The 27004-nt window shown below is 37.3% G+C and overlaps 1 protein-coding gene across 1 annotated transcript; it reads left to right on the top strand.

Moving 5' to 3' along the window:
* The first annotated feature begins 527 nt into the window (after nt 1–527).
* On the top strand, nt 528–26927 carry LOC113316025. Its single transcript, XM_026564259.1, has 3 exons — nt 528–1136; nt 26518–26602; nt 26671–26927. Exons 1-3 carry the CDS (start codon nt 528–530, stop codon nt 26925–26927), a joined length of 951 nt encoding a protein of 316 aa, XP_026420044.1.
* Nucleotides 26928–27004: the final 77 nt, after the last annotated feature.

Below are 27004 nucleotides of genomic sequence, written 5' to 3'. Positions count from 1 at the left end.
CTAAAAGTTTTTCATTCAGCTAGTCAGTCTAACTTTCTGATAGAAGTCGCAAAACACCCACATCTCCAGAATCAACTATTTTGGTCTCAACACTTTCTTCGCTTCCCTCCCTAAGACCAACCCTTCTCCTTCACTTTGTGACCGAAGCAAGCCTGGAACGACCATTTCTTGGTTTAGGCCAGGATTGTACAGATTGATCTCTCGAATCAAAAGTACTCCCGTGCAGTACATTGTTTAGGGTTTAGACTAAGTTTTTCACCCACTCACACGAAATTACCAAAATCAGCAGAAACGGTTTTCATCCACAAACACCTACCACCATTGATTTATCAACCTTACCAAACCCTACTCTCAATGAGGGAGAGCCGGCTCCGGAAATACCTACAGATCTGTTTCCAGAGGAATGCAAGCGTTTTCAACACAGTCTCATTGCGAGACTTGATTTCACAGGCTTGAAATTCAACGAAATTAAAAAACCCCTAATGGAGCAGTGGAAGTTTTCTTCCACTCAATGCAGTTTTATTCCGATGAGTAAAGGTTTTTTCATTGTTAGGTTAACAACTGAATCAGACAAGGAGATGATTTTTGGTTCAAAATGGATCGTAAATCAACGGCAGTTGAGGATAATTGACTGGTATCCGGGATTCAACCAAGAAAAACAGCGAACGTCCCATGCTGCTACATGGGTAAGATTTCCGGGACTTCACATGGAACTATGGACTGAACTATCTCTGTTGGCAATGAGGAAGGCTCTCGAAACTCCAATAGTGGTATATCAAAGAACTCTCGATCTTGAGTATGGCCATTTTGCTGTTGTGCTTGTTGATATAGATTATGCAAAACATATACCAGAACGTATCCGTCTTTCGGCAGGAGGAAGGAAGTTTTGTCAATACATACATATACCTTTATATCCTAAATTATGTTCAATGTGCAATATCATTGGACATGTAGATGATGAGTGCAAAAGGAAAGCTGCAAAATCGCATGTTGTGAAAATGCCTACTAAAGAAGATGATCACCAGTTGGTACATGTTGAGAAACAGCCTGAAACTACTGTGCATTCAAAACAAGTTTGGCAACTTGTGAAGAATAAAAAGTCAGGAACTAACGGACCTGAGAAAACTATTGATGTGGTAAGTGATGAGGTGCATGCTGATAGACACATTTTTATGTCTAATTTGATCTCAATACTATATATTGTTGGCACTCGATTTCGTATTTATTATGGTGTTTTGTGTATTTGTAGGTATTTTTGGGAAATAAACATTTTTGGAAAATTCGGCTCGAAAAGTTGCTAAAGACATCTCCGGAGGACATTTGCTAAAGGGACCCTCAGTTGGATAAGGGGCACCTAGACGATAAGGGGCACCTACCTGCTATCAGCGCCCCATCAGAGGATAAGGGGATGACAACTTCAACAATTCAAATATCAAATTTGGCGGGAAAGTTTTGGCAGCAAAGTTCAGACTTAGGGTTTGATTTTCGGAAAGATTTAGAGAGACTCAATCGTCAATTTTGGTTGGGATGGAATTCTTAAGGTTGAACATGGGAGGTGTAAGTCTTCGATTTGATCAGAAATGGTCGGATCACTGAGTTCCATGAAAACAGAGGCGAGAAGAATATGTTCCAGCTGCGTAAATATCTGGACACAATTTCGATGAGATTTTCTTGGTGTTTCTCACGGGCTTGGACTGGAATTTTCCTGTTGCGGTCAAATAGGCTAGCTAATGGACTTGACGCACAAAAATAAAATAAGATGATTCTCATGCGGATTCGATAAAACAGGGAAGTTTTTGTATGTCGGGTCTGTGGTATATGTTAGGCAATTACGTGGAATGGGTGAATCAATATTATCCCTAGGATTCGTTTCTGTATGGTTGGAGAGTGTGGATTGAATTCATAAAACGCGTGAAGGAGATTCAGTGAGATAAAAAGGGGAATAAAAAGATATTCATCTCGGTAACGTGCAGAGAAGGAAAATGGAAGATTTCTCGGGATTGGATTGTGTTGTTGTGTATATATAGCCTGTTGGAAGTTCGAGCAGAGGTTATCGGGAGTTGGGGGACCGAACGGATGGTTTGGAGGAGCTGCAGAGCAAAAATAAATAGTTGCAATTGTGTTCATCATCAACAGGAACGAGGAAGAAGAAGGCCAGAACCGTCGCCTAATATTTCAAACTCAATATCTTTGTAACAGTTTTGCAACAATTATTCATGTTAGCATTTTCTCTGTAACACTGAACTCTGTAACAGTGGATTATATAACAACTATATGTGTTACAGATTCTCTTCTTCAATAAAAACACCTATTTAAGCCATGATTAAATATTTTGAGCGTGTTTCTACCATGAAGAGCTAAACCCCAACACCGGGATGACGGAGGAAGCCAATTTTCATACGTTGGTAATTATACTTAATTCTTATATGACTTTTGCACTAATTAAAATTGAATTATGATTTTGATTAATTAGTTGTCATCTCATTTGATGGGTCATGCTTGCTTAGATGTTTTGATGTCCCATGCTTAGGATTTACAACTAATATTTTGAGAATCCTCCTTGACAAAAATAAGAGTCCATGCCTTTGTTGAGTTATAATTGTTAAAAGAATTAATATTTAAACCTTATGTTATGAGTTTGGTGGAATTCTAAGTCCCAGTTTCTCCGATATTGCTATCATCTTTTTGTATATATTTATTAGAATTAATATTTAAGTCTAGAACCCAGTCTTATCAAGTCCGAGTTGAAAAAACTCTTTTTACCACTATCTACAAACTACTTCAGTTTTTGGCGCCGCCGACGCGGACTGTATATAGACTAGGTTTTAGATTTTTTTTAGTTTTCACTAGAATTGTTCTTATTATTTTTATTTTTTCTATTTTACGTCTTTGGATATTTTTCTTGTATCTTTGGTGTGCAGATTTTTGAAATTAAAAGTGGAAAGTGGAATAAGCAGTCAAACAGGTAAGTATCCAAGATCTTATTTTTGTTCCTTTTTGTAAATATTTATCTTTGGAAATATTCTGATTTTTTTAGATATATATATATTTAATTTGTACAGAATTAGATTAGGTTTCTTTTTATTTGTAAATATTTTACTATATTTATTTTTATCAAAAAAAAAAGAAAAAAGAAACACGTTGCACACACCAATTGCATCGTCAGACTACCGAGTTTAGGAAAACTCGTGGATTAGTAAGCTGAACCCATGCCTTGGGCCTTATGGGAGTTACCAGCTGAAAGTCCACAAACCTCAGCCTCGTACCTTTGGGTATATTTTGTTGTAGGTAACCTGAGCCTACCCAATTTAGTCGACCCTGCATTTGCATGTGCACCAAAAATAAGATGTCGAATTGGTATTTTAAAGACCAACATAATGATTATCGACCAAAATTTCAACATGGGCATCATTCTTTTTATGACCATAATGTGGATAGTGTTTGGGAGCACCGAGATTTTCAAGGTTATGGTCCATAACATAGTGATCCCAATTACTATTCGCATGCGTACTGGTCTTCCGAGCAAGAAAATAAGGAATATCATAGTACTAGTTACTCGTCTTTAGACGACTTAATTAAACAGTCAAAAACTAGTCCTTCTTATGATCCTTATGTTCCTATTTTCCTCTAGAAGAGTCTCTCAAGATCATTCTGGTCATATTCTTCCTCTAGAAGAGTCTCTCAAGATACTGCTATCTGAAAATACAAATAGATTTGCGTTAGAGACGAACGAAATAATTGCTCGAAATAAACTTAATTTTCAATACAGTGTTCCCAATACCACCCTTGAAAATGAGGAGAGTTATAATTCACCTAATCAAGATGATGAGGTTAGAATTAGAAACACTACTTTAGATAAGGTTCGACCATCTTCATATTATTATGATAGTGAGGATAATGCTGATGAAGAATCTGAAATATATAGGCATATTGATCAAGAATTCACTACTCCATTGAACTCCATGATGGAAACATTATTTCTAGTTCAAATCCAAATAATTTTAATAATTATTCACCTATTCAAAAGGACGAGGATTTGACTAGGGATATCCCCGTTTTAGACGATGTAGTATTTCCTTTTGATTAAGAAGCCGATAATGGTTTAGAGGAACGAGTTTATTCTGAGAATAATATTCTAGAGTCTACAACATTCTTAGACGAAGAAGATGAACTCGTAGTGATTTTAAATATGTGTGAGGATGCATCACCTAAGCATAACCTACAAGAAGCAATTGACCATTTTCAGGGTTCTGATGATCTAGAAATTAGGGAAATTGTAGCTAGTCTATCTAGAGACACCCAAATCTCTAAGTTTTAGGGTGATTATCATTCTCCATGTGCTTTATCTTTAGCTTTTACAAAGATTCCTAACTTGGGACTTGATATATGTGCCTCAACCATTGTGCCAGATTACCTTCATACTAGCTCTCCAGAACCTAATGATGTCCAGGAAGAAGTTCAGTTGATAGAAACCCATCCTCTGGTTGATGTGGTTTACCCAGGCTATAATACCCAGAGTAATTTTGTTTTCCCACCAAAAAATTTTCTTCCAAATGTGGGAACGTATAAGTTTCAAATGTGTCAGTTATTAAGTTTCGAGACTAAACCTAAACACTTTAGGAAAATAGAAATGACACATTTGCTTAAGAATGACCACCACTTTCATTGTGGTCAACTGTTTGAGTCAAATATGATTGACTATGAGAATCCTCAATTATTCAGGTTATTATTATGTGCTTCTAAATTATTATTTGAGTATTTGCAGACTTTACAACCTGATATTTCGGATCTTACTTATGAGGAGGTGCAACACATAATTTTTTTTATTTAGACCCCTTTATTGAACCTGAACCACAACTATATGTAGTTGTTTTAAACAGGAAACTAGGCAAGGGTGTGCTATATTTATTCACTTTCTTGGTTTGTTGCAGTTTCCTCTTGTCTGTGATAACACTTTTTGATGCAGAAGATCCTCAATTGTTTCGGTTATTGCTATATGATTCGAGGTGATTAATTCTTTCTTATGTCTGGCTGAAGACGTTAAACTTAGCACTTCTTGGGAGGTAACCCATGCTCATGCAACACAATAATATATTTCCTTAACTCTTTTTCTTCAAATGGTAACAATTTCTCCTTGTTCATGTTTTTAATTTTATCTTTAGAACATTGAGGAAAATGTTAGATCTAAGTTTGGGGGTATGGGAGAAAGTTTTTAGTTGCATTATATTACACTCCAGAGCCTAGAAATTTATGCTTATTAAGGATGGCACTAACCAATCTAAGTGTATGGAAGAATCTTGGTTGTAGGAGTTGAGGAACCAATCTGATTAGATGGAAACATCTAAAGACTCTATTCATAAAAGCACAGAGCTCAGGTGTTAGAAGAAAAAAAATGGTAGTTTCGCCATATATCGTTGAATCCTTTTCACTTCTGTTTTTATTTTGTTTTATTTAAAAAAAAATGTTTCTCTAAGTGATTAGGTGGGGCTCACGAATCAAGTTGTTACCACTGCTAGGGTAAAATATAGAGATTGAAAAAAATAAAGAATGAAAAAAAAAGAGAAAGAAAGAGAAAATGAGACCAGACTATCAGACCAACCGGAATAAATTCAATAAAGTCGACCACTGGTACCCTTGTATATGCCAGCTGATTTGACCTAGAGTTAGGATTATCGACCACTGGTTCCCTTGTATATGCCAGTGTGTTGATGATAGACGCATTTATGTGTCTAATATGTCTCAATTGTATGTATTGTTAGTGCTCGATTTTGTATTTATTTTGTTATTTTATGTCTTTGTAGGTATTTATAGAGAAATAAGCTCTTGCAGCAAAATTGGCTCGAAAAGTGGTGTTTTACACCCCAGGATAATGCACCGGAAGCACCCCAAAAATGTGCCGGAGAAACCCCATAAATGCACCGGAAGCACCCAAAAATGTGCCGGAGAAACCCCAGAAAAATTACTATTTACGCCCAAAAATTACTATTTGCACCCCATAAGGCAAGTGCTAAAGGGAAACCCGTACAGGATTAGGGGGAGGACATCATCTTCTCAAATTCAAAACCAATTTTGGCGGGAAAACATTTCGCTTCACTGGAAGAATTTCGATCGAATGTTTGGAGGAGTTTTTTTGTGATTCAATCGCTGAAACTTCATGGGTAGTTGTCATATGACCTAACAGAGCTAGTGTGGGTGTTTGTTTCGATCAAATTTGGCTGGATAACTTGGTTTAATCCAAACAGGGAGTTGGAGGAAAAACATGAGCTTGCACGAGTTGTGAGGAATTTAAACGTGTACTGCACGTTGGAAGAGTTGATCGATATTCTGGAGCGTGAAGAAGGTATAGAAGGAAAGAAATATAGCTGCAGACGCGTAGGAAAACGATTTTTGGAAACAATATATTTTCGAGAATAAAAGAAATAATGGGATTAAATAAAGAGATTTTGGGAGATTCAATGTCGCAATGTGTATAAATAGGTTCCTAGGATCACATAGAAGTGGAGGGGAGAGTTTGGGGTCGAGAGGAGAGCTCAGGAAGCGTGAATCAAGAGTTTTCAGAACTCTGTTGCTGCTGCTCGTGAAGAACAAGGAAACAGCGACGATTTCTTCATCTGTCGTAACGGTTTCTTCAAATGCTTGTCACAGTTTCTTCAACTGGTTTGCAACATTTATCTTCATTGTAACAGTTTCTTCAACTGGTTTGCAACATTTATCTTCATTGTAACAGTTTCTTCATCCTCCTCTGCAACATTTAACTTCATATTTGTAACGGTTATCTTCATCATAGCAGTTGAGAGTTGAAACAGGCGGTCTGCAACGCGCATGTGTTGTTGCAGATTTCCTGTTTCACTATTTTCTCTTCTTGTAAACACTTTTTGAGCCATGAATACATATTTTGAGTGTGTTTCCAACATGATGAGCTAAACCCAATCTTCCGGGGCGATGGAGGAATCCATTCTTCCAAAAGTTATGTGGTAAAATTTATTTGAATTTATTTATGCAATTCTTTTATGATTATTTGCACCGAATGAAAATTGAGTAATGATTTTTATTAATTAGTTGTGTTTTCTCTTGATGAAGTATGCTTAGTTTAGGGCTTTTGATACTTCATTCTTGCGATTAACAATTGATGTTTTGAAAATCTAATTTAAAGCAATGATTAGAATCACAATTTCTTTTTATTGGAGTTATATTGTCTAGAATTGCATGATAAAAATTAACATTAAATTACATGAATTTTGGTGAATGGTGAAATCTTGAACCCCGGTCTCTCTAATATAATCAGTTTAGTTTGCTTTATTTTCTTTAGTTTTAAAATTTAAATCTAAAAGCACAACCTTCACAAGTCTTGAACGAACTCTATTATTTATTACTACAACAACTTTGAAAATACATCAAATTTTTGGCGCCGCCGACGCGGACTTGACTTTAGGCTAGAGTTTTTAGATTTTTTTTTAGGTTTTTATTTTTATTTGTTCTTCTTTACGTTTTTGGGGTTTTGTCTTTTTCTTTCAGATTTTGGAATTTGGAGCGAAAGAAAATTTTGCCAAAGCTTTTGGTGAATACATAAAGACTGGAGTAAAAGGCAAAGCGTAAGGAGCGAAAGAAGAAGATTTTTTTTTAATAAAAAAAAGAGAGAGAAAAAAAAAGAGACATTTTATTTTTTGTAGATTTTTATTTTTTTAGACTCTCTTTTTCTTTTGCACTTTATAATTTTGGACTTTGGACTTTAAATTTTGGGACATTATTTTTAAACCCTACGGAAGGGTAATTTAAATATAAACTGTTTGCGGAGAAGGACGGTGATTACAATATCACCTCGGCCCCTCGGGTTCGTACATGACATAGGAGTCGTGGCCCGAGTCGACTACAAAGGTTCATCCCCCGTCTGGTACGGGAGGTAAGTTTGTCGAAACACTCGCGAATCCCCTGTCAGCGAGTTACCGTCTTCCTTCGTATGCATATATGTTGAGGACTTGAAAACGACTGCTTTAATTTCCTAGTAAAAGGCAAGGACTGGCTATACAATATAAGGGTTCGGATTTCATCACCGTTCTCTTCTTGCCCGCCTTAGGAAAACGACACCAAACGGGAAACTAAGCCTAAAATTTTGACTAGAACGAGACCGATAGGGTAACGAGCTTAACAGGAAAGTCATTCGAAAAATATTGGTTACTCTTCTAAGCATACTTCGAAGTTCTTGACGGTTTCTGTAAGTTGTATGCGTGAATGCGTCGCCTTGTAATACCGGTGAGGCCTTGGGTATCAAAGCTCCACCGAGCTTCCCTCGCCTCTATTCAACTTACTTTGACTCGGATTGATTCCAGAGGGGTTTGCTTAAATTGTAACGAATTCCCGTTCGAAGGATTAGAAGTTGGTCTAGAAACAATCTAAGTGGAGCCATCATGCTTTTTGTTTGCTAGAAATCAGTAGGTTTGTTGTGGTGGAGTCAGCCTTGTTTGTGTTTGCATAGAACATCCCTTCCGTTTTAGGACTTTTCTTTTTGATTTTGTTTTTCTAGTGTATGCCCGAAGTTTTTAAACGGGCTTGGAAAAGAAACACTCTAGGTCGTTTGATTAGTGACAAACCTAGTAGTTCTTCTTGTGAAGGCGGGGAGCTCGAAGACTCTTCTTTTGAGATCCCCGTTTTTGGAAACTTCATTTTTGAGAATCTGTCTCTTCGTGAGGAAAGTACCCCTAGTACTCCTAGTCCTTTGGTAGTGCCAGAAATGGAAACTTTGAAAGCTTTGCTAAACCCAACTAGGACCTCTCGTCCGTCTTGTATCAAGTTAGCTGAAATCGAGGCAAATTATGAACTAAACCTGGGACTTTACAGATGCTCCCAATGTTTTTGGGAAGGAGAATGAGAACCCCTATTTTCATGTTAGGGAATTTGAGGAAGTTTGTAGTACTCTGAAAATTAAAAACCTAAGTGATGATGCGTTGAAACTTAGGTTATTCCCCTTTTCCTTAAAAGATAAAGCCAAATCTTGGCTGTATAGTTTGGACTCTGAGTCAATTGAAACCTATGACCAACTTACTTCTGCCTTTATACATAAGTTTTTCCCAAGGCATAAAACATCGTCTATTAGGACACAAATATGTACTTTTGCCCAACAAGAGGGAGAATCTTTATATAGGTACTTAGAAAGGTTCAATGACTTGATATCTCAATGTCCTCATCATGGTTTGGAGAAGGTTAGGTTAGTTCAGATCCTCTACGAGGGTTTAGATTATTCAACAACAACCATGGTTGAGTCCTTATGCACAGGTGGGTTTGTGAATAAAACTGTTGATGAAGCGATGACATTTTTGAATGAAATCGCCGATAAGACCCAACAATGGGAAAATAGTAGGGAACCCCAGAAAATAATTCTTCTAAGTAGAGGAAATGTTAATAGGGTAGAAGGATCTCATGAGTCAGATGCCAAAATAGCAGCTATAGCCAAAAGGTTAGAAGCCTTAGAATTAAGTCATTCTAGTGGTAGTAGTGGAAGAAATGAGCCTTTTTGGGAAGGCCATGTTGTTGAAGAGCAAGCCAATTCTTTATAACAACACTAGGTTTGATAACCGACAGAAGTTTGACCCATATTCAGAAACCTATAACCCTGGCTGGAGAAACCATCCAAACCTTTCTTGGTCCAAGGGCCAGAATCAAGGTCAGTCTAGTAATGCTCAGGTTCCCCCAGGTTTTGGCTATACTAAGAATCCTTCAGCTCCGGCACAGTTTCAGAACCCTTCGGATAAGAAGATTATGAGTTTAGAAGAGTCTCTTGCTTTGTTAACTCGTAACACTGTGCAGTTTCAGCAATCTGTTGCTCAAGGTTTAGAAGAAAATAAGAGAATAGGTCAGGCTAACTCTCAGGCTATTTCCGAGTTGAAAACCCAGGTTAGTCAGATAAATGAGTCTTTAAGAGAAAGAGGTAAGTTTCCTAGTCAGACTCAACCCAACCCTAGAGGAATTAATGAAATAGGTGAAAGACCATCTGATCATGTGAATGCTATTAAAACCCTTAGGAGTGGTAGAGAGATAGACAACAAGGTTTCCATGCCTGATAGTGAACATGTGTAGTTCACCCTTCTGAACCAGAAACTGAGGAGACTGATAGAGTCTCTAAAGAGACCAATGAGGGTCATATTGAGCCCGGCTTTGTCCCTAGAGCCCCATTCCCACAGCTGCTAGTTCCAACTAAGAGGGAGTCCAATTTTAATGATATATTGGAGGTTTTTAAGCAGGTAACTATCAACCTTCCACTACTAGATGCAATTAAGCAGATTCCCTCTTATGCCAAGTTTCTCAAGGATATGTGTACGCGAAAGCGAAAGCTTAATGTCCAGAAGAAAGCCTTTCTAGCTAGTCACGTGAGTTCTATTATTCAGAATACCACTACTCCTAAGTATAAAGACCCAGGGTCCCCTACCATTTCTTGCACAATAGGTAAATACCGTGTTGAGAAAGCGTTGCTTGACTTAGGAGCTAGTGTGAACTTACTACCATATCATGTGTACCTTAAGCTAGGACTTGGTGAGATGAAACCTACCCAGATGACACTTCAGTTAGCTGATAGGTCCGTTAAAATTCCTCGTGGTGTGATCGAGGATGTTCTCATAGAGGTTGACAAGTTTATTTATCCAGTGGATTTTGTTATCCTAGATACCCAACCTGTCCCTGACCCAGAGAACCAGATACCGGTAATTTTAGGTCGCCCGTTTTTAGCTACATCCAATGCGATCATTAACTGTCGAAATGGTATTATGAAATTGTCTTTTGGTAATATGACTATTGAGCTGAACATTTTTAATATTAGTAAGCTACCCTCCGAATGACTCGAACTAGATGACTCGAACATAGAAGAGGTGAACATGATAGGAACATTAGTCGAGGAGTCATTACCAAACACTTTGTTAGAAGATCCATTAGAGAAATGCCTAGCTCACTTTGGGATTGATTTTGATGATGATAATGTGATTAATGAGGTGAATGCTTTGTTAGATTCAACCCCTTTGTTAGATACTAGTAATGGATGGAAACCTAAAGTCGAACCACTACCAGTTTCTGAGTCTACCCTAGTTCCTTCGTTAGAAGAGCCTCCTAAGTTGGACCTAAAACCATTGCCAGATTCCCTGAAATATAGGTTTTTAGGCCCGTCTGAGACTTTACCTGTGATTATTTCTTCCGTCTTGGATAGTGACCAGGAAAGTAGGCTAGTAACCGTCCTTCAAAACAACAAGGAAGCTTTAGGGTGGACCATAGCTGACATTAAGGGTATAAGTCCCACTGTTTGTATGCATCAGATCTATTTAGAGAGTGATACCAAACCTTCTAGGGAGATGCAACGTCGACTAAACCCTAATATGAAAGAGGTAGTTCGAAACGAGGTCCTTAAGTTGTTAGATGCAGGCATTATCTACCCCATTTCAGACAGTAAGTGGGTCAGCCCCGTTCAGGTTGTTCCCAAGAAATCCGGTATTACTGTAGTCCAGAATGATAACAATGAGTTAATCCCGACCCGAGTGACCACGGGTTGGCGTGTTTGTATTGACTATAGGAAATTGAACAAGGTCACTAGGAAGGACCACTTTCCCCTTCCCTTCATCGACCAGATGCTAGAGAGATTAGCTGGACATAGTCACTACTGCTTTTTAGATGGCTATTCTGGATATAATCAGATCGTTATTGCCCCAGAAGACCAGGAGAAAACCACTTTTACCTGTCCCTTTGGTACCTTTGCGTATAGACGCATGCCTTTTGGGCTTTGTAATGCCCCTGCGACTTTTCAGCGTTGCATGATGAGCATATTTTCTGACATGGTAGAACGGTTCTTAGAGGTCTTTATGGATGATTTTTCAGTGTTTGGTTCGTCTTTCGATGAGTGCTTGCATCATTTGTCACTAGTGTTGGCTAGGTGTAAGGAAAAGAATTTAGTGCTTAATTGGGAGAAATGTCACTTCATGGTTCGTTCAGGAATTGTTTTAGGGCATATCGTATCTTCTAAGGGTATAGAGGTAGATAAAGCCAAAGTTGACCTGATTAAAACTTTACAGGTCCCAAAAACCGTAAGAGATATTAGGTCATTCTTAGGGCATGCAGGTTTTTATCGTCGATTCATTAAGGATTTTAGCTTAATTTCTAGACCTCTTTGCAATTTGCTTGCAAAAGATGTTAAGTTTGTCTTTGATGATGCTTGTTTAGAGGCTTTTGAGAAGCTTAAGAATTTACTCACTACCGCCCCCATAGTCCAGGCACCCAACTGGAACCTACCCTTTGAGATCATGTGTGATGCTTCAGATTATGCTATTGGTGTAGTGCTAGGTCAGCGAGAAAACAAATTACTTCATGTGATTTACTATGCTAGCAAAACTCTGAATGATGCCCAGTTGAACTATACCACTACTGAGAAGGAACTGTTAGCCATTGTGTTTGCCTTAGACAAGTTTAGACCCTATCTCTTAGGTTCTAAGATCATCATATATACTGATCATGCTGCTTTGAAATATCTTTTGTCTAAGAAGGATACAAAACCTAGATTGATTAGGTGGATCCTTTTGTTGCAAGAGTTTTCTCCAGACATTAGAGACAAAAAGGGTGCCGAAAATGTTGTAGCAGACCACTTGTCTAGGCTAGTTGTTAGTTCCCCTGATGATTCCCTTCCTATAAGGGATAGCTTTCCTGATGAACAATTGTTCTTTGTTACCCAATTACCTTGGTATGCGAATATAGTGAACTATCTTGTTACTGGTCGAATGCCCCAACATTGGGGTAAACAAGATCGTTCTAGGTTTTTAGCTGAGGTTAAGCACTTCTTCTGGGATGATCCTTATTTGTTTAAGTATTGTCCAGACCAGATTATTAGGAGATGTATACCTGAGAGTGACCAGTCCAGTATTATTTCCTTTTGTCATGATCATGCTTGTGGGGGTCACTTTAGTGCTAGGAAAACTGCTGCTAAGATATTGCAGTGTGGATTCTATTGGCCTTCGTTGTTTAAAGACTCCCACAGTTACTGTGTGACTTGTGAACGTTGCCAGAAATTAGGAACCATTTCCCGTAGGAACATGATGCCCTTGAACCCTATTTTAGTTGTGGAGGTCTTTGATGTGTGGGGTATTGACTTTATGGGTCCGTTTCCTAATTCTTTTGGTAACTTATACATCCTTGTCGCTGTAGACTATGTCTCTAAGTGGATTGAGGGGCTGCGTGTAAAACCAATGACCATAGGGTTGTGATTGAGTTCTTGAAAAATAATATACTTACACGTTTTGGTACACCGCGAGCTATAATTAGTGATGGAGGGTCGCACTTTTGTAATGGACCTTTTAGGCTTTTGATGAAGAAATATGGTATTACACATAAGGTAGCTACCCCGTATCATCCACAGACTAGTGGTCGAGGTAGAAGTTTCCAATAGGGAGATAAAACGTATATTAGAGAAAACAGTTAATCCTAATCGTAAAGACTGGTCGTCTAGGCTTACTGATGCGTTATGGGCTTACCGTACTGCGTTTTAGACCCCCATTGGAATGTCACCTTATCGACTTGTGTATGGAAAGGCATGTCACTTACCTGTTGAGTTAGAACATAGAGCTTATTGGGTTGTTAAGCAGCTAAATTTTTCACTTAACAAGGCAGGAGCCCAAAGGAAACTCCATCTCAATGAGTTGGAAGAGATTCGTAGAGATGCATACGATAGTGCTAAGGAGTGTAAGAACAAAATGAAACTTGTTCATGATAGAAATATCTTAAGAAAGACATTTTCTCCAGGTCAAAAAGTTCTTTTGTATGATACCCGCTTGCATCTTTTCCCTGGGAAGTTACGTTCTCGGTGGACGAGTCCTTTTATTGTTCGCACTGTCTTTCCTCATGAAGCTGTTGAGATCGAGACACCGGATGGTAGTAGTTCTTACGGTCAGAGATTGAAACCCTTTTTAGAGCCCTTTCCTACAAGAGATATTGAGGAGGTCCCTCTGGAGGACCCTGTTTACCCTTGATTGACCATCGAGACGATTGTATGTTGTTGTATATTAGTTTTTTATTTCTCTCTTCACCCAGGTACTATCTTTCCGACTTCTCTCTTTACTAATTCCTCATGTTACTTTACTGTTTGGTATTGCTCTTTCATTAGCAACATTGAGGACAATGTTAGATTTAAGTTTGGGGGTAGGGAAGAAACTTTTTGTTAGCTTTTTTGCAATAAATAAACTCCAGAGCCTAGAAATTTATGCCTATTAAGGATGGCACTAACCAATCTAAGTGGATGGAAGCATTTTGGTTATAGGAGTTGAGGAACCAATCTGACTAGATGGCAACATCTAAAGAGTCTATTCATAAAAGCACAGAGCTCAGGTGTTAGAAATAACATGATAGTTTCACCATATCTCGTTGAGTCCTTTTCACTTCTGTTTTTATTTTGTTTTGTTTTTAAACTATGTTTCTCTAAGTGATTAGGTGGGGCTCACGATTCAAGTTGTTACCAATGCTAGGGTGAATTAGAGTGATTGAGATACAAAAAAAAAAAAAGAAAAAAGAAAAAGAGACCAGACCATTAGACCAATTGGAATAAATTCAATAAAGTCGACCACTGGTACCCTTGTATATGCCAGTTGTGTTGACCTAGAGTTAAGATTATCGACCACTGGTTCCTTTGTATATGCCAGTGTGCTGATATTAGTCAGACCGGTATCTCAGTCCATTAGGATAGGTTCATTTTGGCGGAGGCCTTCAGACAGATATGAGAAACACCGTTCACCTAGTAAACATCAAAACCATCTATGTTTTTCTATATCCATCTTCTTGATCTATCCATGTGATTAGTTTTGACTCCGGATATTGATGTCCATAGTGCGACTATCTGAGTAGAGCTCTGTCACTTCATATGAATTTTAGTATGCTTGAGTGCAAACTCGTGTACAACAATTGGAATTTCGCATCAGGGTACTTCCTCTTGTAGTCAATAAGTATGCCAACCAAGGAGATTCTTTAGTGCCTTCCAACGTTCTGCGTAGATAGCTAGGGTCTGGAGTAAAGGTTTTGTGGGTACACCTCTGGTAAACCCTCCGGAGACAACACTCCGCCGCTAGGCCACCTAGCGGTTTAACGGCTTGTTGCACGTGCTAAGTGTAGTCATTTTCATTTTTATTTTGTAGTTTTGATTTGCTCGAGGACTAGCAAATAATAAGTTTGGGGATGTTGATAGACGCATTTATGTGTCTAATATGTCTCAATTGTATGTATTGTTAGTGCTCGATTTTGTATTTATTTTGTTATTTTATGTCTTTGTAGGTATTTATAGAGAAATAAGATCTTGCAGCAAAATTGGCTCGAAAAGTGGTGTTTTACACACCAGGATAATGCACCGGAAGCACCCCAAAAATGTGCCGGAGAAACCCCAGAAAAATTACTATTTACGCCCAAAATTACTATTTGCACCCCGTAAGGCAAGTGCTAAAGGGAAACCCGTACATGATTAGGGGGAGGACATCTTCTTCTCAAATTCAAAACCAATTTTGGCGGGAAAACATTTCACTGGAAGAATTTCGATTGAATGTTTGGAGGAGTTTTTGTGTGATTCAATCGCCGAAACTTCATGGGTAGTTGTGATATGTCCTAACAGAACTAGTGCGGGTGTTTGTTTCGATCAAATTTGGATGGAACTTGGTTTAATCCAAACATGGAGTTGGGGGAAAAACATGAGCTTGCACGAGTTGTGAGGAATTTAAACGTGTACTGCACGTGTTTGGAAGAGTTGTTCGATATTCTGGAGCGTAAAGAAGGTATAGTAGAAAAGAAATACAGCTGCAGACGCGTAGGAAAACGATTTTTGAAAACAATATATTTTCGAGAATAAAATAAATAATGGGATTAAATAAAGAGATTTTGGGAGATTCAATGTCGCAATGATGTATAAATAGGTTCCTAGGATCACATAGAAGGGGAGGGGAGAGTTTGGGGTCGAGAGGAGAGCTGAGGAAGCGTGAATCAAGAGTTTTCAGAACTCTGTTGCTGCTGCTCGTGAAGAACAAGGAAAGCGACGATTTCTTCATCCGTCGTAACGGTTTCTTCAAATGCATATCACAGTTTCTTCAACTGGTTTGCAACATTGATCTTCATTGTAATAGTTTCTTCAACTAGTTTGCAACGTTTATCTTCATTGTAACAGTTTCTTCATCCTATTTTGCAACATTTATCTTCATATTTGTAACGGTTATCTTCATCATGACAGTTGAGAGTTGAAACAGTCGGTCTGCAACGCGCATGTGCTGTCAGATTTCCTGTTTCAATATTTTGAGCCATGAATACATATTTTGAGTGTGTTTCCAACATGATGAGATAAACCCAATCTTCCGGGGAGATGGAGGAAGCCATTCTTCCAAAAGTTATGTGGTAAAATTTATTTGAATTTATTTATGCAATTCTTTTATGATTATTTGCACCGAATGAAAATTGAGTAATAATTTTTATTAATTAGTTGTGTTTTCTCTTGATGAAGTATGCTTAGTTTAGGGATTTTGATACTTCATTCTTGCGATTAACAATTGATGTTTTGAAAATCTAATTTAGGCAATGATTAGAATCACAATTTCTTTTGATTGGTGTTATATTGTCTAGATTTGCATGATAAAAATTAACATTAAATTACAGGAATTTTGGTGAATGGTGAAATCTTGAACCCCGGTCTCTCTAATATAATCAATTTTAATTTGTTTTATTTTCTTTAGTTTTAAAATTTAAATCTAAAAGCACAACCTTCACAAGTCTTGAACGAACTCTATTATTTATTACTACAACAACTTTCGAGCCGAGTATACCTCGCCTATCTATATCTCGAAATATGTGTTGGTAAGCTTTTCTCTTCGATCAAGTTTATCTTTACCTAGTGACGAAAGTCATGATATGTTTCAATCACTTTGAAAATTGCTTTGACGAGAAATGGTTTGTGAATAACAACTATATAACGTCCTCTAAGAATGTTTCAATGATTGAAATGAGAGTTTAGATTAGATAACCAATGGTGGACATAAACATTGTTGTGGAAACACATTTATGTATAAGTCCTATTCCTTGAACCAAAGTTTGCGAACTTTGTTGATCAAGAGAAACCAGAAGAATGGCTTTGCCAAGTCCGCGAACTTCCGAACTTCTCATCCCGAGAAATTCTGCTGGAGTTGACAAACTAGACTAGTTCACGAACCCAGTCCGTGAACCGGCGGAAGGTGTTTGCGGAGATTTTCTGCTGGAGTTTGTAAACTCTACCGGTTGCTTAAGTCCGCGAACCTAGTCTGCAAACTTAAGAAGGTTATGTATCTGAAGATGATTTCTGAACTTAAACTTAAAAAGACTTCGGAATGAAGTTTGCAAACCGTGGCTATAAAGTTCATGAACCGATTCGAGTGAATCAAATCATCTTTGCTTCAATTGTGTCTTGTGTAGTACATAAGATTTCCTTGCAATTGAACAACTCTCTAACTAGTTCATTTGAGTCATTTGAACTAGTTATGGTGAAGAAGAACATGGTTGATATGAAATTCTCATATGGCTAACCTTTTGGTTGACTATTATTAAACCAACAAGTGCATACGTTCGAATATGGTTAACAAAACTATAAACGTGCATTGTAAAGTGTGTATAACAAGCTAAGTTTTCGATCTAACGGTTGAGAAGTATTAACTTGAATCTAAATTAGGTTTTCATCTAACGGTCGATATTGTTTGCTTTGTGACCAAAGCAAAACCCTGATTTGAAAGACTATATAAAGGATACATCTAGTATTGTGCAAAACTAATCCCCTCACCTTACGCGTGATACTAGTTTGCATACTAGAGTCGATTCTCCTTTAACCTCTGGTTTTCTTTTCTCAAACCGGGTTAACGACTTAAAGACTTCATTGGGATTGTGAAGCCAGGCCGATACTACTTTTATCGTAGTTGTGTGATCTGATCGTACGAGTACAATCAGATTGATTGGCTTGAGATTGATATCTTCTATAGGCAAGATATAAAAAGTAATCACAAACGTCTTCTTTTCATCGTTTGTGATTCTACAACATCTTGTTTCGCTACCATACGATTAAGATTTTTGTGAGGTGATTGATTAATCTAGGTTGTTCTTCGGGAATATAAGACCGGATTATCAATTGGTTCCTGTTCACCTTGATAATTATCAAAAGACGGAACAAAACTTTTGGGGTTTATCTGTGGTAGACAGATTGATCCTTTGATAGACTTGTCTGTGTGAGACAGATTTGTTTATTGTCAAAGCCTGCGATTTTGGGTCGTAGCAACTCTTAGTTTTGGGTGAGATCACCTAAGGGAATCAAGTGTGCAGTATCTTGCTGGGATCAGAGGCGTAGGAGCATAACTGTACCTTGGATCAGTGAGAGATTGATTGGGGTTCAACTACAGTCCAGTCCGAAGTTAGCTTGGAGTAGGCTAGTGTCTGTAGCGGCTTAATACAGTGTGTGTTCAATATGGACTAGGTCCCGGGGTTTTTCTGCATTTTCGGTTTCCTCGTTAACAAAATTTCTGGTTGTGTGTTTGAATCAATCAATTGGAAATCCGACCTTTGGTTGTTGATTGATATTGATTGATCCTTGGATATTGGTCTTTGGTACCATCCAAGTTATTCCTTGTATTTGATTAGAACTCACAGTCTTACTTGAGTAAATCAAATCAAGAGAGAGATATAAACTCGTTGATGTACTTTTAATTGATTGAGTCTTGTTGATTCTCTTAAAAGTATATTCGAGTTTTTCCATACAAATTGCTACGTGAAATATTGGGTGGTGTTGTTAGACCCCCGCTTTTTCAATTGGTATCAGAGCAGGAAAACACGTTCAAGACCTTACAAGTATGTGTTTTTAGCGATCTGACTCTATGGACATAGGTGATATCTCTGTTAACGTCCCACCAGTCTTCGATGAGTCTAATTACTTATGGTGGAAAATTTCTATGCGAGCTTTTTCTTCAAGCACGTGATTTTCAATCATGGGTATATGTTGTTAATGGATATGATGCTCCCGTTGTGGCAGATGGAGATGTAAACGTTCCCAAGAATATTGGTGAATATAGTCATGCCGAGATACTTGCTGCAAAGCCAAATTCCGACGGTTTGAACGCAATCATACATTCCATTACCCCAAATCTTCAGCACCATGTGTCAAATTGCACTAGGTCCAAAGATGCTTGGGATATCTTAGAAACCGTATTTGAAGGTAACTCCAGTGAAAAGGAAGTTAGACTTCAAAATCTTAATTCCGATTGGGAGAACCTTCGTATGGAAGATGAAGATACATTTGATGAGTATAATCACAGAGTGTATGAAATTGTTAATGCATTTTTTGCATTGAGTAAGACTATTCCTGAAAAGGACATTGTGATGAAAATTCTCAGATCGCTGCCATCTAGATACGAGTCTAAGAAGCATGCCATCGTTGAGGGAAATAACCTTGATAATATTTCCAGAAATACATTGGTTGGAAAGCTAAAGATCTTTGATCATGAGAAAACATCCAAAATCGGAAAGGATGTTGCCTTTAAAGCACTAAATAACACTAAATTACTTGATAAAGGTAAAAGTGTTTATGTCTCTAAGGATGATTAGTTAGGATGGTTTTTCGGATGAATATCTTGACAAATCAGTCTCCTTGATCACAAGACAGTTTAGGGATCTTATATTGAAGAGAAGTAAACGGTTTTCAAGAGACAAACCTAGGTCATCAGATAAACCTCACAATCGCGCTCCTCCTAAAACAGGGATGCTGACGAGGATGATGAAGAGGATATGCCACAGTACTTTAAGTGTAAAGGCTTTGGTCATTTTGCAAACGAGTGCCCAAATCGTAGAAAATACACTAGAACAAAGGTCTTGCTATAACACTTGATGAGATGTCTGAGATCTATGATTCTGAGGAAGACAAGAAATCAAGTGTCGATCTTCTATGAGAAAACGTTTATTTTGATAATTGTAGCAATACATATATCAATATTGATGGTTTCGGTGAAGAAGATAATCCAATCAAGCTGGAAGAATCAATTGACCCATCCTTTGGAAACTCTGGTTGTAATGTTTCAGGATCTATTATGTGTTTAGCTGCGTTCACACCACAGATGCCTGAATACTATCTAAGTTCGACGTGCTCGTTTTGTTCTAAGAAGGTTCATGAACTATCAAGATGTTACAAGTACAAACATCAAGTGAGGCACGCCAACAAACTTCAACGAAGAGCAAATCGATTGGCAAGGAAGCTTAAACTTGCTCAGAAGACTGCTGAGGTATGTAGGATATTCTCTTCGTCTAAGAAGTTGGTTTCCAAAGATAAAATAAGACCATTAGAGAATAAGGTATGGTCAAATCGCTTTGATAGACAGAAGTCTGAGGATTCCTCTCTAGAGGAAAATGGTGGACAAATTGTTCACCACAACACAAATTGATTGTGTTGTTTGATAAATCTTGTCTCATATGCCTGATCAAAAGAGATAAGATTGTGTACCGCTCATGCTTTAGGAAAAGTTTTTCTTTTAGTTTGTCTATCAAATAAAGTAAAGGGTTATTATCGATAATTGTACTCTTTATAGGGTTTAGAGTTGGGCGTCCACGAACCTGTTTAAAGGTTGCGAACCCTACATTCCTTTTTCCTCTCTGATATTTTTTATATCTTAAGATTGTTTGATGAGATCGTGAATTCCACTCACAAAAACCAATTGTTTATAATTGTTATCTGAGCATCATGTATTTGGATGGAAAATATGTCAATATGATTGTTAAGCCACCAATCAAGGAAAAATAAAAATCTCCAGTAACTCCTTCCTTGAAAATAAAGAGGAGGAATACAAGAAAGCCAAGGTTTGTCCCTTCTAACTCTCAGAAGGTTTCCGATGTTCTTGATGAGTTGAAGGAAGTAAGAAAGGAGATTAGTGAAATAAAGGCTTGCATTTTAAGATCTTTGAAAATTCATAAGGCCCTAGTTCGACATCATCAGCCAAGACGGTTCGTTGGTATTGACTCCTTCCTCCATGAACCTTACATTCCAATGGCTGTTGACGACAAGGAGTTCGGGAATGATAAGGAATTTCTCAAAGATATTGTTGCCTAGTATGTATTCTTTTTGATTTAGTTGGGAGAATAACTAGTGCTTGAATAGCAATGATTGTGATTACACATAGGTATTATTTTTCATCTTCTTGTTCTTTTTTAGGTTTATTTGTTTAAATTCTAAAAATATTTGGAGGATGATGTTTTTGCAGTATTAATCTTTATGATTTTTTATATTGCAATTTCTTATAGGATATGTATGTTTACGTCCGTGAACTTGAAGGTCCCATATATTGTCAAAAGTAAAGTCGTTCATGAGTTGGTATTCACGTACTTGTAAAAGAATGAATAGACTTTTGACAAATACAAAATTTAAGCCTATATTGTCAATTCTTTGATGGAAGATAGGTTAAAATCTTTTGTTTTCAAGGATTATGTCAATTAATATCGTTATGCAAATAGTGATTGAAGATAGAATGAATCCTTGTGTATTCCGCAGTATTGATCATCCCTGATCCATATTTTATGTATTACTGTGAGGCTCCGTAGTGTGTCTTATGTTGAGCACGATACAACCAAGTTGATTAATTTTTTGATTAGCTTTGTTGGTTGTTCCGTAAGGTACTTTATGTTGAGCATTTTTGAACTAAATTAATCATCTTGTTTGGTTATTTAATTATTGCTCCATAAGTTTTTTTATGTTGAGCAAAACAATTGACAATTGAATTGATTACTTTTGTAATTAGTTTGGTTGTGTATTCCCATTAGATTAATTATGGATTCACTTGTAATTAATCTAGTTGAGTATCTTCATACTCCGTAAGATTCCTCTTATGTTGAGTATATGAACGACTATCCTATTCATTTTCTAATGATTATGTTAGTCGTATGCTCCGTAAGTTCTCTTCTGTCGAGCATAGTCAATTAAGTTGATCACTTTTTGTGTTTAACTTGATTGAGCATTCCGATTAAATTAATCATGGGTTTTCTTGTGATTAATTTGATTGAGTTTTTGGATATAGAAAATCATTCTCATGGTTTTTGGTGTCCATTAAAATCCTTATTTTCTTTTGAAATTAAGGTCTCTCTTGTTGTTCTTTCGGGAATGACATCAAATGGGGGAGAGTTCTTTTAAACTTGTGCTTAATGGTAATATCTTGAGTGGAGTGCGGCTGTGGAATATTAGAGGGGTTATCTTGTATCTTTAAACTCCTTGATGAATGCTATTAGCTTCGGCTATATGATTGCATCTAAATTAGATGGTATATATTTTCTTTAAGTCATGAAATGTCTCTTACAGAAATCTCATTATGATCCCGCTCTTGTACCTTTGCCAATTTTATTGACAAAAAGGAGGAGAATTAATATGTAGTTCATACTACAAATACATATGGTTTTCGGATCATTGTGTAAGGGGGAGTGGTTTCCATGTGAGATGGAGTATTGACTAAGGGGGAGTGATACATATCACCATAGTATTATTGTTGAAGTTGTGATACAATTGGACTTTGACACTGTGTAATAATATTATGACACTGTATAACAATGATCGAGACCAATGCTTTCTCATTGTTATAGCTACGGATCTTCAACAACGGTGATACTAAACTTACAACCTTTGGGATCATTGGATTACTTGGAAATGACGAAGATTTCGAGGAATGTTGAAGATTAGACATGTGGAATAGGAGCTACTAAAGTTTCTTTATTTTTTTTGTATTCCATATGTATTGATAGTTTTGTCACTAAAATTGACAAAGGGGGATATTGTTAGAGCATTGCTCGGTCAACCTCGCATGCGTTGCTATCTCAAGCATGTTTGTCAATGTTAGTGATCAAAACTATAAGTCTTGATTTCTAGTCTATTATATCTAAGTCTCGGACTACTCAAGGACTTCATGGCGGTTCATCATACAAGAAGAAGAACTACTCAAGGAACCGGTGGAACTTCTCGACAAAAAGGTATGTGAAGACTTGAACTTAACTGTCACTCAAAAGTCTATCTACTCTATATCCTACTCTTTGAGTCAAGAAGTCGTATGCTATATATATATAGACTTGGATTATACACATTTGGTATTTCGAGCCGAGTATAACTCGCCTATCTATATCTCGAAATATTTGTTAGTAAGCTTTTCGCTTCGATCAAGTTTATCTTTACCTAGTGACGAAAGTCATGATATGTTTCAATCACTTTGAAAATTGCTTTGACGAGAAATGATTTGTGAATAAAAACTATATAACGTCCTCTAAGAATGTTTCAATGATTGAAATGAGAGTTTAGATTACATAACCAATGGTGGACATAAACATTGTTATGGAAACACATTTATGTATAAGTCCTATTCCATGAACCAAAGTTTGCGAACTTGATCAAGAGAAACCGGAAGAATAGCTTTTCCAAGTCCGCAAACTGCCGAACTTCTCATTCCGAGAAATTCTGCTGGAGTTGACAAACTAGACTAGTCCGCGAACCCAGTCCGCGAACCGGCTGAAGGTCTTTGCCGAGATTTTCTGCTTGAATTTGTAAACTCTACCGGTTGCTTAAGTCCGCGAACCTAGTCTGGGAACTTAAGAAGGTTATATATCTGAAGATGATTTATGAACGTAAACTTAAAAATACTTAGAAATGCAGTTTGCAAACTGTGGCTATAAAGTTCATGAACCGATTCGAGTGAATCAAATCATCTTTGCTTCAATTATGTCTTGTGTAGTACATAAGATTTCCTTGCAATTGAACAACTCTCTAACTAGTTCATTTGAGTCATTTGAACTAGTTATGGTGAAGAAGAACATAGTTGATATGAAATGCTCATATTTCTAACCTTTTGGTTGAATATTATTGAACCAACAAGTGCATACGTTTGGGTACGGTTAACAAACCTGGAAACGTGCATTGTCAAGTCGGAAGTTAGCTCGGAGTAGGCTAGTGTATGTACCGTCTTAATACAGTGTGTGTTCAATCTGGACTAGGTCCTGGGGTTTTTCTGCATTTGCGGTTTCCTCGTTAACAAAATTTCTGGTGTTTGTGTTATTTCAATTTCCGCATTATATTGTTTTATCTTTATAATTGAAATAATACAGGTTGTGCGTTTGAATCAATCCATTGGAAATACGACCTTTGGTTGTTGATTGATATTGATTGATCCTTGGATATTGGTCTTTGGTACCATCCAAGTTATTCCTTGTATTTGATTAGAACTCGCGTCTTGCTTGAATAAATCAAATCAAGAGAGATATATAAACTCGTTGATGTACTTTTAATTGATTGAGTCTTGTTGATTCTCTTAAAAGTATATTCGAGTTTGTCCATACAGATTGCTGCGCGAAATATTGGGTGGTGTTGTTAGACCCTCGCTTTTTCAAAAACCATCTACGTTTTTCTCTTCATCCATCTTCTTAATATATCCATATGATTGGTTGACTCCGGTTATAATGTCCAGAAACTATCTGAGTAGAGCTATGTCACTTATATATGAATTTTAGTATGCTTGAGTGTAAACTCGTGTACATCAATTGGAATTTTGCATCAGGGTACTTCCTCCTGTAGTCAATAAATATGCCAACCAAGGAGATTATTTAGTTCCTTCCAAGGTTCTGCGTAGATATCTAGGGTCTGGAGTAAAGGTTTTGTGGGTATATCTCTGGTAAGCCCTCCCGAGATTATAACTCGTCCACTAGGGCCACCTTGGGGTTTAAAGGCTTGTTGCATACTCTAAATGCAACCGATGATGCCTGCGACAGTGAGTTAGGATTTTATTTATTTCAGTTTATCTCGAGGACTAGCAAATAATAAGTTTGGGGGTATTTGATAGACACATTTTTGTGTCTAATTTGATCTCAATACTATATATTTTGGCACTCGATTTCGTATTTCTTATGGTGTTTTGTGTATTTGTAGGTATTTTTGGGAAATAAACATTTTTGGAAAATTCGGCTCGAAAAGTTTCTAAGGACATCTCCGGAGGACATTTGCTAAAGGGACCCTCAGTTGGATAAGGGGCACCCAGACGATAAGGGGAACCTACCTGCTATCGGCACCCCATCAGACGATAAGGGGCACCTACATTTTATCGGCACCCATCAGAGGATAAGGGGAGGACAACTTCAACAATTCAAATCTCAAATTTGGCGGGAAAGTTTTGGCAGCAAAGTTCAGACTTAGGGTTTGATTTTCGGAAAGATTTAGAGAGACCCAATCGTCAATTTTGGTTGGGACGGATTTCTTAAGGTTGAACAGGGGAGGTGTAAGTCTTCGATTTGATCAGAAATGGTCGGATCTTCGAATTCCATGAAAACAGAGGCGATAAGAATATATTCCAGCTGCGTAAATATCTGGACACAATTTCGATGAGATTTTCTTGGTGTTTCTCATGGGCTTGGACTGGAATTGGCCTGTTGTGATCAAACAGGCTAGCTAATGGACTTGACGCAAAAAAATAAAATAAGATGTTTCTCATGCGGATTCGATAAAACAGGGAAGTTTTTGTATGTCGGGTCTGTGGTATATGTTTGGCAATTACGTGGAATGGGAGAATCAATATTATCCCTAGATTCGTTTCTGTATGGTTGGAGAGTGTGGATTGAATTCATAAAACGTGTGAAGGATATTCAGTGAGACAAAAAGGGGAATGAAAAGATATTCATCTCGGTAACGTGCAGAGAAGGAAAATGGAAGATTTCTCGGGTTTGGATTGTGTTGTTGTGTATATATAGGCTGTTGGAAGTTTGAGAAGAGGTTATTGGGAGTTGGGGCACCGAACGGATGGTTTGGAGGAGCTGCAGAGCAAAAATCAATAGTTGCAGTTGTGTTCATCATCAACAGGAACGAGGAAGAAGAAGGCCAGAACCGTTGCCTAATCTTTCAAACTCAATATCTTTGTAACAGTTCTGCAACAATTATTCCTGTTAGATGTAACACTGAACTCTGTAACAGTGGATTCTTTAACAATTATATCTGTTACAGATTCGCTTCTTTAACAAAAACACCTATTTGAGCCATGATTAAATATTTTGAACGTGTTTCTACCATGACGAGTTAAACGCCAACACTGGGATGACGGAGGAAGCCAATTTTCATACTGGGGTAATTATACTTAATTCTTATATGACTTTTGCCATAATTAAAATTGAATTATGATTTTGATTAATTAGTTGTCATCTCATTTGATGGGTCATGGTTGTTTAGATGTTTTGATGTCCCATGCTTAGGATTTACAACTAATGTTTTGAGAATCTGCCTTGACAAAAATAAGAGTCCATGCCTTTGTTGAGCTATAATTGTTAAAAGAATTAATATTTAAACCTTATGTTATGAGTTTGGTGGAATCCTAAATCCTAGTTTCTCCGATATTGCTATCATTTTTTTTATATATTCATTAGAATTAATATTTAAGTCTAGAACCCAGTCTTATCAAATCCGAGTTGAACGAACTCTTATTACCACTATCTACAAACTACATCACGTGTTGTTTGGAAAAATCCAAACAGCTTGAAGAGGACGTAGCAAATTCTGAAGCTACATTACGGAAGGCGGCTAATGATTTGGAAAGAGCTAGGCAGGCTGTTAATGCGGGTTAAACGAGCCTTTTGGTCAAGTTGAAGATGAATTTGAATCAACACATTCGGGTCAAGTTATTTCAGCTGTACAAGCAGCATCAGGCGTTAAAGGGAAGAAGTGGGGGGATTTACCTCCAGGTCGGGACATTGGTCGTGAAGTTTCTTTGGTGGACAAGGAAAATAATGGGCTTTTACACAAGTCCAATAACAATGAAAATCATGATATGGACAGTGATGCCAGGCATGTGGTAAGTGCTACTAATTCTGTTCAGTTAACTAATGAGGAGCATGAGGTTCTTTGTACAATAACAAAGTTTGATATTCAACAAAAAAATTTTTGAAAGATTTATCTCTTCGAAAGGAGTATTTCAAGGAAGTACAAGATCAATCAAAAAGAATGAATTTTTTTTTCTTTTTT

This window comes from Papaver somniferum, chromosome 10 (genome assembly GCF_003573695.1).
Source record: "Papaver somniferum cultivar HN1 chromosome 10, ASM357369v1, whole genome shotgun sequence".
NCBI classification, from domain to species: Eukaryota; Viridiplantae; Streptophyta; class Magnoliopsida; order Ranunculales; family Papaveraceae; genus Papaver; species Papaver somniferum.
This window is presented reverse-complemented; position numbering and strand designations above follow the sequence as displayed.

Excerpts from the sequence above, each read along its gene's own strand:
- LOC113316025 (XM_026564259.1), top strand. The coding sequence starts at position 528 with ATGAGTAAAGGTTTTTTCATTGTTAGGTTAACAACTGAATCAGACAAG. Across the intron at positions 1,137-26,517 it reads CTGAGAAAACTATTGATGTG|CTTGAAGAGGACGTAGCAAA; the intron begins GTAAGTGATGAG and ends AAATCCAAACAG. Across the intron at positions 26,603-26,670 it reads TAGGCAGGCTGTTAATGCGG|CTGTACAAGCAGCATCAGGC; the intron begins GTTAAACGAGCC and ends AAGTTATTTCAG.